An 18930-nucleotide genomic window follows, 5' to 3' on the forward strand; every position below is an offset into this window, starting at 1 on the left:
ATTTTTTTTGGTATGGGATGACAGTCTGTTTGGTACTATTGTAGGGTGCATATGACTTTTTTTTGGGATGTAACGTGAACTCTTTGTTCACCTGAGGGGTTAGGTCATGTGATATTTTTTTACAGCAGGTTCTTCCGGACGCGGCGATACCTGATATGTATACTTTTTTTATTTATTTAAGTTTTACACAATAAAAGCATTTAAAAAAAAATAAAAAAAATGTTTTAGTGTCTCCATATTCTGAGAGCCATAGCTCTTTTATTGTTGGGTAATTGTCTTAGGTAGGTTATCATTTTTGCGGGATGAGATGATGGTTTGATTGGCACTATTTTGGGGTGCATATGACTTTTTGATCGCTTGCTGTTACACTTTTTGTGATGTAAGGTGACAAAAAATTGCTTTTTTGACACAGTTTTTATTTTATCTTTTTTACGGTGTTCACCTGAGGGGTTAGGTCATGTGGTATTTTTTATAGAGCAGGTCGTTATGGACGCAGCAATACCTACAATAAAGCATTTTTGAAACATGTCTCCATAGTCTGAGAGCCATAGTTTTTTTGGCGGGGTCCGGCAGTCACACCGATGCAGGCGCAATAACCTTTTATGTGCCGCGGTCAGGACTTCAGTAGCATCCTGACTGCCATGGTAACCGATCGGAGCCCCAGCATTACACTGCTGGAACTCCGATCGGAACTGCCGCTGCCACCAATGATGGGGGAAGGGGGCCCACTGCCCACCCACCTATTATTTTAATACTGGGGGGAGGGCTCACTGCCCACCAATGATTTTAATACTTGGGGGAGGGCTCACTGCCCACCAATGATTTTAATACCGGGGAGGGGGGGAGGGGGGGGCGCACTGTTCACCAATGATTTTAATACTTGGGAGGGGAAGGGGGAGGTTGCACTGCCCACCAATGATTTTAATACTGGGAGGGGCGAGGGCTCACTTCCCAACAATGATTTTAATACCAGGGAGGGGGGGAGGATGCACTGCCCACCAATGATTTTAATACCGGGGAGGGGGGGAGGGCGCACTGCCCACCAATGATTTTATTACTTGGGAGGGGGAGGGCGCACTGCCCACCAATGATTTTAATACCGGGGAGGGTGTACTGGGGGCTGATGGAGAGGGCACTGGGGGCTGATGGAGAGACACTGGGGGGCTGCTGGTGAGAGGCACTGGGAGCTGATGGAGAGGCACTGGGGGCTGATGGAGAGGCACTGGGGGGCCGCTGGTGAGAGGCATTGGGAGCTGATGGAGAGGCACTGGGGGCCGATGGAGAGGCACTGGGGGCCGATGGAGAGGCACTGGGGGCCGATGGAGAGGCAATGGGGACCAATGGAGAAGCACTGGGGGCTGATGGAGAGGCACTGGGGACTGACTGATGGAGAGGCATTGGGGGCTGGTGAGAGGCACTGGGGGCTGATGGAGAGGCTACTGGGGGCTGTTATGAGGCATGGGGCTCTTATCTGACGTCTGATTGGGGGTCATTCATATTGGGGTCTGAGCTGAGGTGTTTTCTGAGGTCTTATTGTGGTCTTATTAACATTAAGGATCTTATTGGGGCTGTTAGCTGAGGTCTGATTAACATTGGGGGTCTGATTGGTGGTCTGACCTGAGGTGTAATGAAAAATATTTTTTTTCCGGAGCAGCTTGGAGAAAAAAGGCCTCATAGTCTCCCACACTCCTTCTGCCCGGCCAATCGAGCCAGCACCCCTAAGGCCAAGCCAGCCAGCACCCCTAAGGCCAAGCCTGTCAGCACCCCTCAGGCCAAGCCTGTCAGCACCCCTCAGGCCAAGCCAGCCAGCACCCCTAAGGCCAAGCCAGCCAGCACCCCTGAGGCCAAGCCAGCTAGCACCCCTGAGGCCAAGCCAGCTAGCACCCCTGAGGCCAAGCCAGCCAGCACCCCTGAGTCCAAGCCTGTCAGCACCCCTGAGTCTTCAGAACTGTAAGTAAATGATATATAACGGGAGCTTATAATATGAAAGAGACAAATTATGTCTAAACAGACATATAGCGCAAATTCCAGTTTTTGTTTACGTTTTATGTTGTACTGAATTTTCTGTACAATTTAACAATCTTCTTTAATACACAGACATTTAGATTCATAGATTTCCTACACTGGCACAATTGCGTTGCCAGTGACCAACTGTCTGTGCTCAGTCCTACGCGTAACGGTCGCAAGTGCATGAGGACCTACGAATGTGGCGGCGAGGTCCGAGAGGTACCTGGGGGTGGGAGATCCGGGGGGGCCCATACATTTTTTTTGCTATTGGGCCCAGTCATTTCTAGCTACGCCCCTGCTTCAGACCATTTGAAAATGTTTACATCAGCGTGGTCTGCGTGCTAGACGACTTGGAAGGGCACCTGACAACACCACCAGGCATTGGCGTCATCACTTGTCATCTACTTATTCCATGGAGGTGATCGCGCTGCCAGGTGCAAGTAAAGACTTCTAAGGCTACTTTCACACTTGCGTTCGGGGTTCCGCTTGTGAGTTCCGTTTGAAGGCTCTCACAAGCGGCCCCGAACGGATCCGTACAGCCACAATGTATTCTGAGTGGATGCGGATCCGCTCAGAATGCATCAGTATGGCTCCGTTTGGCCTCCGTTCCACTCAGGAGGCGGACACCCGAACGCTGCTTGCAGCGTTTTCGCGTCCACCTGGCCGTGCGGAGCCAAACGGATCCGTCCAGACTTACAATGTAAGTCAATGGGGGCGGATCCATTTGACGTTGACACAATATGGTGCAATTTCAAACGGATCCGTCCCCCATTGACTTTCAATGCAAAGTCAGGACGGATCCGTCTGACTAACAATTAGACTTTTTCTGAAATATAATGCAGACGGATTCGTTCTGAACGGATACCATCGTTTGCATTATAGGAGCGGATCCGTCTGTGCAGATACCAGACGGATCCGCTCCGAACGCAAGTGTGAAAGTAGCCTAAGCTATGTAAGATTATATCAGGCTCTTCTATGCAACCGAACATCCGAGTTCCAACAGGGATAGTTTCGTCACAAACGATCTTTCTGTGAAGGTTAGAGTTCCGTGCACATAATGAAGTTCAGCCACAAATCAAATCTTTAAAAGGTTTTATTATACTCACAAAAAGAGATTGATAAACAAGCATTGAGCAAACATCCACACTCATGAATCCACGGAATTGGATCTCTTTTGTGAGTATAATAAAACCTTTTAAAGATTTGATTTGTGGCGGAACTTCATTATGTGCACGGAACTCTAACCTCAACAGAAAGATCGTTTGTGACGAAACTATCCCTGTTGGAACTCGGATTTTCGGTTGCATAGAAGAGCCTGATATAATCTGACCTAGCTTAGAAGCCTTTACTTGCACCTGGCAGCATGATCACCTCCATGGAATAAGTACTGTTTAATGTGAATTGAACCCACTTCACACGGAGATCAGCAGCGCCGTTAAGACACAATTTCAACGTAAAAGAGAACGTTCCCCTTTTTCTTTGTGTTTTTTTTTTTTGTATTTTTATTGATTTTACATCTTGTCATCTACGCTGGATGAGGGACCAGTGGGTCTTAGTGATGTTCACTGATGAAAGTCGATTCACGCTGAGCAGCTGAGCAAAAAGGATGGCCGCCAACGATGTTGGAGGCGTCAAAGAGCGCTATGCATCAACCACTGTTGTCACCAGACGAGCCTTTGGTGGTAGTGATGTTACATTGTGGGCAGGTGTGTCTAGTCTATACAGAACTGCCCTACACTTTGTGAATGATACAGTGACAAGCCCATACTACTTGAATAACTTCATGCAGAGGCACAATGACTGGATTAATGAACAACACAGGCCTAATTTTATCTTCATGGATGACAATGCGCCAGCTCATCGAGGTCACATCATTAGGGAACAGCTGCTGGAGACTGGGGTACCTCAAATGGAGTGGCCTGCACTTTCTCCAAACCTGAATCCCATTGAAAACCTGTGGGATCGGCCCTGTAGAGGCTCGTAACTCTGTAACCCAGAACCTCAATAACCTGAGGGCCGCCCTTCAAGAAGAGTGGGATGCCATGCCTCAGCAGACAATAATTCAACTTGTGAACAGCATGAGACATCGTTGTCAAGCTGTAATTGATGCTCAAGGCCACATAACAAGTTTTTGAGACATTGACATTTTTTGTGGGGGCATATCCACCACTGGTATTGTCTTTTGTTCCAATAAATTGTTTGAGATGAGGAAATCACAATTGCATGCTTCTACTTAAATGCCCTACTTTCATGATATAATATCACTTTTTTTTTTTTACGTTTTACATTAATTTCACTCGAAAGCCAAATATTCCTAACTTTTTGTTTGTAGTATATATGCTACAGAGATATGTGCAGTTGTCTCTGTATTAGGGTTTGTTGAAAACTCGCTTTTAGGGCCTGAGTTGGGAAGAGAAGGGTGGGCCTCCACTCCATCCGGACAGTCTTGGGCAGTCCATATTAGTTAGTCTACAGGTGTGCTGGCCTTATTTAAGGTCAGGAGCCTAGTCACACATTGTTCTTGGAGCCTGTGAGAGCACATCAAGAGATATGGACTTGCTGTTATATGTGGTGCCTGGTATTAGGCCGGCACTGGGTCAGTTAGGTTATCCTGCTATATAGTTAGAGCTAGACAAGCAGAGGGTTTTTGTTTGTTATATTTTATGTCCTGTACCACAAACTGACAATAAAACTGGCTGAGATCAGTTGAACGAAATTCCCACAGTTTGGAGTGAAATTTCTTTAGTGTGCCTGCTAAAATGTGTCCATCTACCCATGAGACGACACACCCCACTATCTAATCCCTAACAATATATATATATATATACACACACACACACACACACACACACAGCTTTTTCATAATTTATTTTAAGCGATTTCCATCACCAAATTAAAAAGGTTGTCTGACAAAAAAAAAAAAAAAAGACCGTTAAAGGGACACTGACAGGCCCAATAATCATATTTAGGTATATATATATGACAGTACAGGTCTTATAAATTGTATTAAAATCATATAAGTATCCCCCTGGTCCACCTTATAAATACAGTAAACTGAAGTTTTATAACCTGCTTGAATCGTCTTCAATCTGCTCAAGGGGCGGCGTTTCATCTCCACTTGCGCCCAGCCAGCCGCCCCCAACTGCCGTTTTGAAGCGCCGCCCAGCTGTCACAACCAGACAGCTGAGAAGCTCTGACAGAAGCCTTTCAGAACCTCCTCCTTGAGTTTTCTTTGTTTTGAATTTCAGTTCCTCATCTCGTTAGCCTTTCTCAGCTGTCATGTAGTTGGACTGATTGCATCCCTTTAAATTCCTCCCCATAATGCATTAGTGTGCGGCTTATACAACTTCCTGGAGTGTGTGTGCATGCTGATCCTATTTTCCAGCCTTCTACAAGATAAGTGCTGTACATTTATTTGTGATTTTCTGTTTGCTGGATCCCAGGTGACCCTGACTCCCTCCGTGTCTAGTGTAGGGAGCCGGTGGTCGTGTCCCCTCACTATTGTAGGGTGTTCAGGTGGTATATAGTCGAGGTACGCGGATATGCGATCATCCACCATTGGAATTTTCGCATAGGCTGAGCAGTCAGGGAGAGTGCCAGGTCTTATGCAGGGGTCTTCCTTTTGTTCCTTAGTTTTGGATCCAGTGAGTCATATATTCATTTTACATTGTCTTGTTTCCTGTACACCTTCCGTGACACCAGCTCATCAATATTCACGTCGCTAGGCGGCTACTACTGTCCCTGACTTCACAAGATCCGGCGCATGCCTAATACAATCCTATGGGCATCGGCCTCCGTCTCATCTTCAGCACATGCGCCCGGCACCCTCACTGGCCGTGATCACATAGCGCCTGCGTACAGTCTGCATCTTAGAGGCCGCTTCAGCCTCTGCATTATGCGCATGCGCCGGGCACTGTTCAGCACAGCGCTTCAGAGCAAGGACAATAGTAGCCGCCTAGCGACGTGAATATTGATGAGCTGGGCGACGCTTCAAAACGGCAGTTGGGGCGAGGCTGGCTGGGCGCAAGTGGAGATGAAACGCCGCCCCTTGGGCAGATTGAAGACGATTCAAGCAGGTTATAAAACTTCAGTTTACTGTATTTATAAGGTGGACAGGGGGGATACTTAGATGATTTTAATACACTTTATAAGACCTGTACTGTGATATATACCTAAATATGCTTATTGGGCCTGTCAGTGTCCCTTTACTAAAAGTCACCCGTTTAAACTCACGGTTCTTGAAAACACATAAATGCATTGAACTGACCCCTTTCTCTTTATTTCACACAAAGGGGCCCAGATTTACTAATCCTATAGATTCCGTAAACTTAGGCTGTCTAGACCTGCACCAAATATATCACAGGGACTCCAGCTGGTTTAAATATGGTGCAGTGATAGACACTTGTCTAGCTCTATACCGCCTATCGGTTGGCTTACATTGAGGCTCAATTTTCCGCTAGAATTGTTTTGCACTTTAGTTTATCTTAGGCCACAGTCTTACACATAAAGCCCCGCCTCCTTTCTGATGAGCCCCACCCCTTTTGCAGCAAGCCCCAAAAAAAGTGTAGAAACCTTGGCTGTGCCGAATTGCACCAATTTTGCCACTTTAGACAGTTTTTCGGTGCAGACACATTAGTAAATCTGGGGCAGGTTACATCTGTGTTTTCCTAGGCATTTATATTTCACAAAAATATTGTGGCCAATTACTTGCAGGCTACACACTCCATTGATCTCAATATGGGACAGAGTAGATGAAGATTATAATTTCTGCAGTCCTATAGGCTATGTTCACATAGCGTCCAAGGTAATCCGGTAATCTGTTTTGGCAGAAAAAACATAATTATCATATCCAGCGTAGCTGGACACCGCCGGAACCCCAATAACTATAATGGGATCCGGAGGCTTTCTGGCATAAATACGGCCACACGCAGATGTATTTGTCCTGCAGAAAGCCAGCATTTATACCGGAAAGCCGTCTGATTCCTATCAGATCTCATTATAGTCAATGGGGATCCAGCGGTGCACTGCAGGGTCCAGCTGTGCCGGATATATTAACCCCTGCTAGAACAGACTATCTGCTTACCTTAGCGGCTATGTGAACATAGTCTTACTTTCTCCCTGCCTTGTCACCTGCAGGAGCAGATGGATGAAAAACACAGACAATTTGTGAATAAAGTGGATATTGTTTTGTTTATTTGCAACATATAACTGTAGCTTGAGAGGTCCCATGAAGGTGGGCCAGTTTTGTTAAAGAGATTTGTAAAATCTTATTGACTTGCCTGCTACTGTAATCTGCTGCAGATTTTACTGCAAATCCACAGGTAAAATTCACAGAAAATCGCTACGTGTAGATTAACCCTTTCTGTAACATGATAAATGATACATTTGTGTTAGGGAAGTAGGAAGAAGTAGACGGTGACGTTTTTTACACATTAATATTGTTTGTCTATTTGTCCTTCTCGGTGCTCCGTACTTTGGCATCAAACTTTACTCCTTGGAATGCATTGAGAGCCTTCAAAGCACGTTCTGGTAAGAACCTGAAAATAAAAGGCCAAACAAGGTTCATATCTACAGAACAATCATAACAGCACATTTCATTTTGGATTTTCGCTTTTCGCTTATATCTCTATGGTTATATCATAATTTGATAATCTGACAGTTGTGAGGTCTTAGATGCTGCATTAAAGGGGTTTTCTCACTTCAGCAAATGGCATTTATCATGTTAATAGTGGTACTAATGTATTGTGATTGTCCATATTGTCTCCGTTGCTGGCTTGATTCAATTTTTCATCGCATTATACACTGCTCATATCCAGTGTATATCCTGCTGCACATGCGTGCCTATGCATTTCTACATGATCCCGGCCACCAGAGAGGCCATCACTTTTTCCTATAGTGTGCAAGCACGGCCACTGGATGTCAGCAGTGGCCGCAATCCCTGGATAAGAGCAGTATATAATGTGATGGAAAAATGAATCAAGCCAGCATAGGAAGCAATATGGGCAATTACAATACATTAGTAAGTGCCTTGTATTAAGTTTCTCTACATGATAAATGCAATTTGCTGAAGTGGGACCACTTTAAAGTCTTTTACTTTGTTAGTGTGAATTTATGCAATAATAGTATACTTACAAATCTAATACCGGAGCAAGTGACACAAAAGGTGGGATATAAATCATCTTCTTGTTAATTAAAATACCATTTACTAATGTCTTGGCTACATCTTCGGGTAGTAGCACTGGAGCAAATCTGAAAAAAAGAAAAATCAAATTTTTTAATTTTTGATGGTACATTTGCAATGCAAAGGCTTATTATTTATTATGAAAGCACCATTCATTCCATGGTGCTGTGCATATGAAAAGGGGTGTACATACATAATAAAAAAACAAGTACAATATGCATAAACAAAACGAGTTACAAACTGGTACAGAAGGAGAAAGGGCCCTGCCGGCTAGGGCTTACAATCTACAAGGGATGGGGTAAGGATACATAAGGTAAGGGTAAAGCTAGTCATGGCGTTATAGTGGCAGCAGGGTTACTGTAGGTTGTAGGCATGTCTGAAGAGGTAGGTTTTCAGGTTTCCTTTGAAGTTTGTCAAGGTAGGTAAGCATCTGATATATTGGGGTAAAGCGTTCCAGAGTACAGGGGCTGACAAGGAGAAATTTTGGAGACAATTGTGGGAAGAGGACATAAGAGGAGAGTAGAGAATAAGGTTTTGTGAAGCTCAGAGATTGCATGTGGGAAGGCATCAGGAGATCAGGTCACACATGTATGGAGGGGAGAGGTTGTGGACAGCCTTGTATGTCATTGTTAGGCTACTTTCACACTTGCGCTAGGTGCGGATCAGTCTGGTATCTGCACAGACGGATCCGCACCTATAAATGCAAACTATGGTATCCGTTCAGATCCGACAGTATATTCTAACACAGAGGCGTTCCTATGGTGATAGTATATTCTAACTTGAAGCGTCCCTAAGAACTGTGTACATAACTGCCCCCTGCTGCCTGGCACCACTCGATCTCTTACAGGGGGCTGTTATCTGAGGGGTTAATTGTGCGGATCTCAGCCCCCTGATCGGGTGCTGCCAGGCAGCAGGGGCCAGACCACCCTCCCTCCCCAGTATTAAAAGCATTGGTGGCCAGTGCGGCTTCCCCCTCCCCAGTATTAAAAGCATTAGTGGACAGTGCGGCTTCCCCCCCTCCCTCTCTCCCTCCCCAGTATTAAAAGCATTGGTGGCCAGTGGCCACAGGCTAACAACCCCCCTCCCCACCAATCATTGGTGGCAGCGGAGCAGCATTTCCGATCGGAGTCCCAGTTTAATCGCTGGGGCTCTGATTGGTTACCATGGCAGCCAGGACGCTACTGCAGTCCTGGCTGCCATGGTTACTTAGCTTATACTTACCTGCGCTGTCTGTGGCCGGCCAGTGCTCCTCCTACTGGTAAGTGACAGGTCTAGCGCCGGCACCTGAGGGGTTAATTGTGCAGATCACAGCCCCCTGTAAGAGATCGGATGGTGACAGGCAGCAGGGGGCAGTTATGTACACAGTTCTTAGTATATTCTAACTTGAAGCGTCCCCATCACTATGGGAACGCCTCTGTGTTAGAATATACTGTCGGATCTGAGTTTTCACAATCTAACTCTAATCCGATGGTATATTCTAACATAGAGGCACTCCCATGGTGATGGGGACGCTTCAAGTTAAAATATACCATCGGATTGGAGAAAACTCCGATCCGATGGTATATTAATAGGGACTCCTGACTTTACATTGAAAGTCAATGGGAGACGGATCCGTTTGCAATTGCACCATATTGTGTCAACGTCAAACGGATCCGTCCCCATTGACTTGCATTGTAAGTCAGGACGGATCCGTTTGGCTCCGCACGGCGAGGTGGACACCAAAACGCTGCAAGCAGCGCTTTGGTGTCCGCCTCCAGAGTGGAATGGAGGCGGAACGGAGCCAAACTGATGCATTCTGAACGGATCCTTATCCATTCAGAAATGCATTAGAGATGAACGGATCCGTTCGGGGACGCTTGTGAGAGCCCTCAAACGGATCTCACGAGCGGAACCCCAAACGCAAGTGTGAACGCTACGTTCACACTTGCGTTTGGGGTTCCGCTCGTGAGATCCGTTTGAGGGCTCTCACAAGCGTCCCCGAACGGATCCGTTCATCTCTAATGCATTTCTGAATGGATAAGGATCTGTTCAGAATGCATCAGTTTGGCTCCGTTCCGCCTCCATTCCACTCTGGAGGCGGACACCAAAACGCTGCTTAAAGTGTTTTGTACTAGATTCTGGGGGAGGTGTATTTATTGGGTGGCAGAGTTGAGAATAGATTGGAGGGGTGTGAGAGTGCTAGATGGGAGGCCACAGAGAAGGATATTACAGTAGTCCAGGCGGGAGAGTATGAGGTAATGTACAAACATTTTGCACACTTTGGATTGAGGATACTTTTGGAGTTGGAGACAGCAGGAGGTGGAAAGGGCTTGCATGGGGGGTTTGAAGGACAGAGCAGAACCGAAGGTTAGCCCAAGGCAGCAGACTTGGTTGACCGAGGAGAGTGTGTAGCCATTGACTGTGATAGATAGGCCTGATGGGAGGGCTGAGGGAGATCGGGGAAAAATGATAAGTTCTGTTTTATCCATGTTAAGTTTTAGAAAGCAGGAGGAGAAGGAGGCTTTAGAAGATAGGCATTGTGGTGTTATGAATAGTAGGATGGTGATATCTGGACCAGAGTGGTAAATTTGCGTGTCCTCAGCATAGAAGTGATACTGAAAGCCATGGGACTCTCAGAGCTGTCACAGGCCGATGTTGTACATTGAGAAGGGCCGGGGTGCTAGGACAGAGCATGTGGGACACCAACAGAGAGAGAGGACGAGGCGAGTAGGTGGTGAGGCACTAAATGTCCGATCTGTGAGGTATGATGTGATCCAGGAGAGGGCCGGTGATGACAAGACATGAGAGTTTGTAGCACAAGGGAGTGGTAAACTGTGTCAAAGGCAGAGAATAGGTCAAGGAGAAGGAGGGCAGAGTAATGTTTGGCTTTGGCAGTTAGCAGGTTGTGGTGACTTTGAAAAGGGCAGTTTCGGTAGAGTGTTGGGGTCGGATTCCAGATTGTAGTCAGTGAAATGCAGAAAAGAAAGCGAGATGAGAGGACAGTTCAAGGTAGAAATGTTGTTTAAGTAACTTTTAAGGAGAATGGGAGTAGTGATATGGGACTATGGGTAGACAAAGAAGATGGGTCGAGGGAAGGCTTTTTGAGCATGGGTGTGGTGGAAGCATGTTTAAAATAGGAGGGAAAGTATCCGGTGGTTAGACATAGGTTGAAGAAATGGGTTAGGGCAGGGATAAACACTGTGGTGAGGTTGGGGGATGAGGTAAGATGGGATTGGTTCAAGTGAAATGTGAACTGGAGAGTAGGGTTGAAAGTTTTTCTTCTGTAATGGTGGAGAAGCTGGATTTGGCTGTGGAGACTTTAGGCTGAAGCTTTCTCTGATGTTATCAATCTTTTGTTATTATCAATTGTTCTCATGTTATCAATCTTTTGTTATAAGTATGTGTCAAAGTCCTCGACTGAGAGAAGAGGTGAGGGAGGGGGCACCTGGGGACTGAGAAGGGAGTTATTGTTGTTTAGGATTGTGAGACAGGGGAGATATGAGAGATGAGAAGTATGCCTGTTTTGCATCAGCGAGCATGGACTTGAGGTTGACGAGGGATTGTTTGTATGTAACAGTGTGCTCCTTAGAATGGGTTTTCCTCCATTGCCACTCTGCAGGCTTGCTTGATCTCTTTAGTCAGACTGGTATGTCAGAGTTGCCCATTGATTTTTCAGGTTTTGTTATGTATGAGGGCAGTGACTGAGTTGAGAGCTGTAGTTATTGTGGTGTTATACAAAGTGGCATTTGCATCATGGAGGAAACACATGGTAGAAAGTGGCAGAAGAGAGTGAGAGATCACAAGAAAGTCAAGATGTTTAAGGTTCCTGCGATGGTGTGCCAGTTTGTGAACAGGGGGGCAGCGCTAAGAGACAAGTGAAGAGAACGTAAGTAGATTGCGGTCGGATATGGGGAGAGGTGAGTTACAGTGGTTAGATAGGGAACAGAGGTGGGTTAAGATAAGATCCAGTATGTGACCATCTTTGTGGATGGCAGTGGAGGACTACTGAGGGAAGCCAAAAGAGGAAGTACTAGAGGTTTAGAGGTAGCTAAGTGGAAAGTGTCAGTGAGGATGTTGAAATCACCCATGAAGATAGTGGGGATGTTGGCTGAAATTAACATAGTAGCCAGGTGTTGAAGTGGACAAAAAAGATGGTGGCTGAACCTGAGGGGTGGTAGATTACAGCCACTTGAAGGTTGGCAGGAGAGTAGATGCAGACAGAGTGTACTTCAAATGAAGGTAGCATAAAGGAGGATGGCAGGGGAGTTAAGCCAAAGGAGCAGTTGTCCGACAGGAGAAGAAAAACTCCTCCACCATGTTTGCTGCCGGGGTGGGGTGTGTGAGGAACATGAAATCTGCCAAAAGAGAGTCCAACAGTGTCAGATGGTGTCAGCCATGTTTATGTCAAATTCAGGAGGGAAAGTTTGTGACTGTAGAATAGTTTGTTGAAGACAAAACACAACATAATGCTCCTGCAAGAGGCACAAGGGGAGCAGAGGCCAGGTGGGTTGAAGAAATGATTAAATATATGGTTAAAATACACTGTCAATGAAGACATAGTCCCCAGATATAAAAATTCACTGTATGCCTTATCCTTCAAATAGTTAATTGCTGTAATGTCATATTATTGAATTAAACACTTTGGCTTATTGTGCTGAGTAAACACTGTCTTATTGTGTTAGGTTGCTGGAAAATTGACCTAGATCTGCCCCCTGGTTAGTTAGAGTCAGTGCAGTTGAGTTCTAGGTGTGCTACAGTGAAGACCGGAATGTACCAGCTCCTCAGACCTGGGTCCAATTTTGGAGAATCCCCATCTTTGAGACTTCTACAGCCAATGAAGCGACTTTACCGAAAGTCTAGGACACTCAGGGCAATGAACTTGAGTCAAACAGTAAGGTATTGTGCACGTTTATGGCCAAGAGACTTTGCTGCTGTGAGAGGGAACATCAGGAAGTAGCTTGCAAATATGGCAAAACGCACAACTGTAAATAGTAAAATATGAGGGCCACATATAATATACAATATATAGTAGTTGGGTATAGTTCTGCATACAATTTGAGGCACTGTATGTTACCCCTTATTAGGCCACTTCAGCTGTGTGACATCCAATAATGTACTTCTTTCGCTGAGTTATATATCTTCATTGTGATATTTGGGCATATTTATCAAAACTAGTGCATGGATTTAGTTATAGTTGGCCATTACAATAAATAATATTTCAGCTCTTGTGAGCCCACTGTGCCACATGTCCTACCTCCTCTAAGGGCATTGTCTAAGTGAACCCCTCAATCTTCACAGTACCCCTGATGGTGGGGATAGACTTTCCCCAGGGGAACACCAGGTCGCTACCTCTTGAGGAGCATAGGCACACTAGGTAGCTGGTCCAGGCAGACCAGGAAGCACCTGAGAAAGGTACCAGAGGTACAGGCGTTGTCAGCAGGCTGAGTCGTTACCAGGAGCAACAGTGCAGGACTGAAGGATGAGACAGAGGCGAAGTCAGACAGGCAATAGGTCAGAGCAGGCGGGACAGGTACAAAAATCTGGCAATCCGGGTTGGCGAGCAGTCAAGGCAGGCAGGGATCAAACAGGTAGCAGAGTCCAGGAACACAAGCAGCTATCAGGAACCTTAGCAGGACACAAGGACCTTGACACTGAGGCATCTGGGAAGGGGGCTGAGCCACTCATATACGTGCAGGAGGGCTAGGATTGGTTGGCGAGGTCACATGATCCAACCCATAAAACACAGGAAGTGAAGTGTGCCGGCCCTTAAGGAAATGCTGCAGGAAACAAGCAGCAAGCATGCTGTGGCCAGGGCTGAAAGGAAACACTGGCAGCAGATCACCGCTGAACACAGCACCCAGGGAGCGCGGTGGTAAGCAGGGGAACAGTGGCGCACACCAGCCACTGTTACAGCTCGTATGTGTCAGAAGCTCTTTGACAATTAAATGCAGCCACCTTATTGGTTGCTATGACCAACTAGTTCACTCTCTCCATCGTATTGTCTCTCAGAACTTGTGCTAATCAACGCTCTACTATGATCACCAAGCCAGTCTGGACTTTTCATTTCCGAAATAGTGCAGTATTGTCGTGACATCACAGTACTTGCCCATAAATAAGTGTTCAGGTTTTTACCTTGTACTTGGATTTTTAACAAAGCCAGTATCCACAAAAACAGGGCAAAGACACGATGTTTTTATTCCTGTCATCTGCAGCGCAGCGAGCTCAGCGGTCAGTGCTTTATGGTATCCGACTGCAGCAAACTTTGTAGAGCTGTGACAGATCAATAGAATTCACATAGTCATTCATATATTTCGAGTAAAGCAAAGTCAATTGTGCTCATGTAACAATAGCCCTTATGAGGAATGTTATATTTTAATAAAATGTAATACATTTCGGTCAGTAGTGATTATCAATCATTGCCAATTGTGTGGTGGACTGGATTCCATTGTACTGAACTGTGTGTAGCTGACAATTGACTAAATAATGAAATATAAGGAATATTGCTAAATGATGAAAGGGAATCTGCCCCCAGGAAAATCACTGTTCATTGCCTTGTAGTGCTAGTTCTCGGAATGGAATTATACTTTTCACTTTAATGATCCATTGTTTCATTCTGGAGAAAAAAAAACTTTTAATCCATATGCATATGAACAGTTAAAGGGGTTGTCCAGGTTCAGAGCTGAACCCGGACATACCCATAATTTCACCCAGGCAGCCCCCCTGACTTGAGCATCGGAGCAGTCCATGCTACGATGCTCTCCCTTGCCCTGCGTTGGGTGACGTCACCGGCTCTGATGGGTGGGCTTTAGCGCTGCCCTAGCTGTTTTACAGTCACCGGCCTCACTGCTGGGTGGAAGCCTCCGCCTGGCAGCCCGAAGGAGAGCCCAGTACGTCACCGGAACCGCACAAAATGACTTTAGCTTGCGCGATTCAGCACAGGGCAAAGGAGAGCATCGAAGCATGAAATGCTCTGATGCTCTTGTCAGGGGGGCTGCCTGGGTGAAATTCTGGGTATGTCCGGGTTCAGAGCTACCCCTTTAAGTGCACTGAGGGTGGGTCCAAGCCAGTCTGTGCACTCTTGCTCCTTTCATTGACAGATGATTATTTTTGACTGATAGCTTCTAATACTTGACTGTTTATGGTGCAGTCAGATATTGAAGGGGTTGTGCAAAGTTTAAAAGTTATCCCCCATCCACAGGTAACTGATCACTGATGGTCTGACCACTTGGACTCCCACCAATTCCGAGAACAGGGGTCCCATTTTCCTGACCTGATGGTGTGGCAGGTCGGAAATGTGCCCTACCACTCCATTGATTCTCAGTAGGAGTGCTGGGAATAGCCAAACACTGTACTTGGCTATCTCTGATGGATCATAAGGGCACATTTCTAACCTGCCGCTCTATCAGATCTGGGGATCGGGACCCTCGTTCTCTGGATTATTGGGAGTCCCAGTGTTCAGACCCTAGTGATCCTGTGGATAGGGGATAACTTCTAAACTTGGCACAACACCTTTAAACAAACAATTGTATAGCCAGCCTATAACTGCCAACATGACTAAACCGTGTATGGTTTCACCTGATAAAAATGCAGTTTTTCTTCTTTTGATCCGAGGTTCTATTCGGCTCATGAGGGAGTCACCATTACTCTTGTTGTACCCAAGCTCTGCTAATTTCTGTGTCCATCCTCTTCCTGGCTGCTTTGCCAGGCCCTGTTAATCAAAGCTCCGAGGGAGGGGTTGGCCACAGAAATGAGTGGAGCTTGGGTGCAACAAGAGAAATAGTGACCCCCTCATTGCATATTAAAGGGAACCTGTCACCTGGATTTTGTGTATAGAGCTGAGGACATAGGTTGCTAGATGGCCGCTAGCACATCCGCAATACCCAGTCCCCATAGCTCTGTGTGCTTTTATTCTGTAAAAAAAAAGATTTGATAGATATGCAAATTAACCTGAGATGAGTCCTGTCCCTGACTCATCTCACGTACAGGACTCATCTCAGGTTAATTTGCATATGTATGAAATAGTTTTTTTTACACAATAAAAGCACACAGAGCTATGGGGACTGGCTATTGCAGATGTGCTAGCGGCCATCTAGCAACCCATGTCCTCAGCTCTATACACAAAATCCAGGTGACAGGTTCCCTTTAAGAAAAAGTATTGTAACTCAGAAACGAAGCCGGGATCAACAAAGGTATGTGTCTATGCAGACAGTTCTATAGGGAGGTCACTGGTGGCAGTTTCCCTTTAATATTGATGGCCTTTGGATAGGCCATCAATATCTAAACATGGGGTGTAGCACTGCAGTTACTACACAATGGATGGAGCTGTGTAATTCTGGGGCCAGAACAGCAGATTGATGGGAGTGCGGGTGTTGGACCCACGATGATCTGATGTTAATGACTTATCCATGCATTAAAATCCATGTCTGTTCCGTTTTTGTTTTTTTTCCAGCCTGTATGCGGAACCATTCACTTAAATGGGGCCAGAAAAAAAAAGAAGAAATTACTCTGTGTGCATTCCGTGTCTGTATGTCCGCATGGCCGTTTTGCATAAAAATAGAACATGTCCTATTATTTTCCGCATTACAGACAAGCATAGGACTGTTCTATTAGAGGCCAGCCATTCAGTTCCACTAAATGCAGAATGCACCTGGCCAATATATGTGTTTTGCGGATCCACAATTACAGGTCAAAACGCCAGCGGCCGTGTGCATGAGCCCTAAAGCTGGTGTCACGCATATTTTTTTTTTCTTGTGTTTTTGAGGCTTTTTGGTATTTTTTTTTTTCCTGGCATATTTTGCCATTTATTTTAGGTAAAAAATGCCAGTTCCAGATGCTGCATGGGAAATTTTAAATGCAGTTTTCCACCCTTGAGGTGCATTCTTTTTGTCAGTGGCATTTTTTTTTAAATTGCATCATGCTCTGGGTCTGGCATTTCCCCCTTCCATTGCCTGGTGTTTTTCTCCCATAGACCTCCATTTCTTTTTTTTTTTTGTTGCAGCTCACGTGCAATATATTTTATGGCGTTTTTATTTGATTTTAATTTTTTTTACCAATGCTCATACAGTAACATTACAGTAAGACCCCCTAAGGCTTCCTTCACACATTTTTTGGGGGGTTTGTAAAAATGAATTTTAAAGGGATTCTGTCACCTCCCCTAAGGCAAAAAACGATTTAAAACCAGCCATGCAGCACAGCTTACCTGGATTAGGCTGTGCTGTTCAATCTTGAAATCCGTCCAGCAGTTAGTTAAAAAAACTAGTTTGATCAATGAGGAAATGCGTCCTGAAGGTGCCCAGAGGGGCGTTTTTTTCTTCTGAGAGAGCCCAGTCCCGCCCCTTTTTCAGTGCCCAGCCCGCCTTCCTTTTACTTCCTAACTGCCGCCTCCAGCCTGCCACAGCCTCCCCTTCCTCTCCTCCCCCTCCCTCTTGCCGAACGAAGTCTCGCACAGGCGCAGTACCCACTGAGGGCTGCGCCTGTGCGATCATCAGGAGACTGAGGGCGGCAGCTTCATCTTCGTCACTGGGCATGCGCCGAGCCCAGTGACGTCCGATGCTCGCTCTTCCCTGCTGAGGGAAGAGCGAGCATCGGACGTCACTGGGCTCGGCGCATGCCCAGTGACGAAGATGAAGCTGCCGCCCTCAGTCTCCTGATGATCGCACAGGCGCAGCCCTCAGTGGGTACTGCGCCTGTGCGAGACTTCGTTCGGCAAGAGGGAGGGGGAGGAGAGGAAGGGGAGGCTGTGGCAGGCTGGAGGCGGCAGTTAGGAAGTAAAAGGAAGGCGGGCTGGGCACTGAAAAAGGGGCGGGACTGGGCTCTCTCAGAAGAAAAAAACGCCCCTCTGGGCACCTTCAGGACGCATTTCCTCATTGATCAAACTCGTTTTTTGAACTAACTGCTGGACGGATTTCAAGATTGAACAGCACAGCCTAATCCAGGTAAGCTGTGCTGCATGGCTGGTTTTAAATCGTTTTTTGCCTTAGGGGAGGTGACAGAATCCCTTTAATGCATTTTTTTCAAGCTTTTTAATAACATTTTTAACATGCCTGAAAATCCAACATATCCAGAGCAAGCTGTATTAAACACCATGGAGAAAAAAAGCACCATAAGTAGAAAAACAAAAACATTGGTCATTTACGAACGGATATAGTGGCATATATTTGGTGCAGATTCTGTCGCACACCATGTTGCGGCATATTCTGCAACTTCTTCCCTGCTCACGCCAGGTCTAGTTTTGTGTATATTTGTTTCCAAGCTCGGCCCTAATAGTCTATGGAAGTGTAATACTCCAGACCTGCGGGTGTTACTATTGTGTTCTTTAATTGCGGTGTTCTTATAGACTTCATGTGCATTTCTGTGTAATGTTAGGTATGTCACCTGTACCATGTCATTTTATCCAGCAGGGGAATTATTGTGTGGCAGTGGCTGTCTGTAACAGGGTTTAATCACCCTGTTCAACCCCAACTGGTAGAGTGGGCTCGTCCGACTTCCTGCCAGGAAGGGGAAGTCTAGGTAGTTCAGTAATCTATAGTCAGAGTGTGGTGGAGAGGGGACATGACAAAACCTGTCCAGGTAGAGGGGGAGTGAGGAAGCAGCTCATAGAGCACCCACTCTTAGGAACTGTATCATATCCCCTGTGAGGCAGTGCAACAACTAAGTGCAGAATTGCAGTTATACAGTCTGGATACCTCCTTAGCTGGTGAATTGCTCTAAAGCCTGCTGCTACTGTATGTATTTTTAAATTCTACGTTACACTTAGTAAAATG

General features: G+C 45.9%; 1 protein-coding gene across 1 annotated transcript in view; it reads right to left on the bottom strand.

The window, feature by feature from the left end:
- Window positions 1-7178: 7178 nt before the first annotated feature.
- Window positions 7179-18930, bottom strand: part of LOC122926180 (17-beta-hydroxysteroid dehydrogenase 13-like) — a 44835-nt gene continuing 33083 nt past the window's right edge. The window contains exons 5-7 of the mRNA XM_044277564.1: window positions 14300-14437; window positions 8140-8256; window positions 7179-7544 (exon numbers count right to left, since the gene is read on the bottom strand). Of these exons, the coding sequence (XP_044133499.1) occupies window positions 7454-7544; window positions 8140-8256; window positions 14300-14437 (346 nt within the window). The 3' untranslated portion in view covers window positions 7179-7453. The remainder of the gene's footprint in view (window positions 7545-8139; window positions 8257-14299; window positions 14438-18930) is intronic.

The sequence above is a fragment of the Bufo gargarizans genome, chromosome 1 (assembly GCF_014858855.1).
Source record: "Bufo gargarizans isolate SCDJY-AF-19 chromosome 1, ASM1485885v1, whole genome shotgun sequence".
In the NCBI taxonomy this organism is placed as follows: domain Eukaryota; kingdom Metazoa; phylum Chordata; class Amphibia; order Anura; family Bufonidae; genus Bufo; species Bufo gargarizans.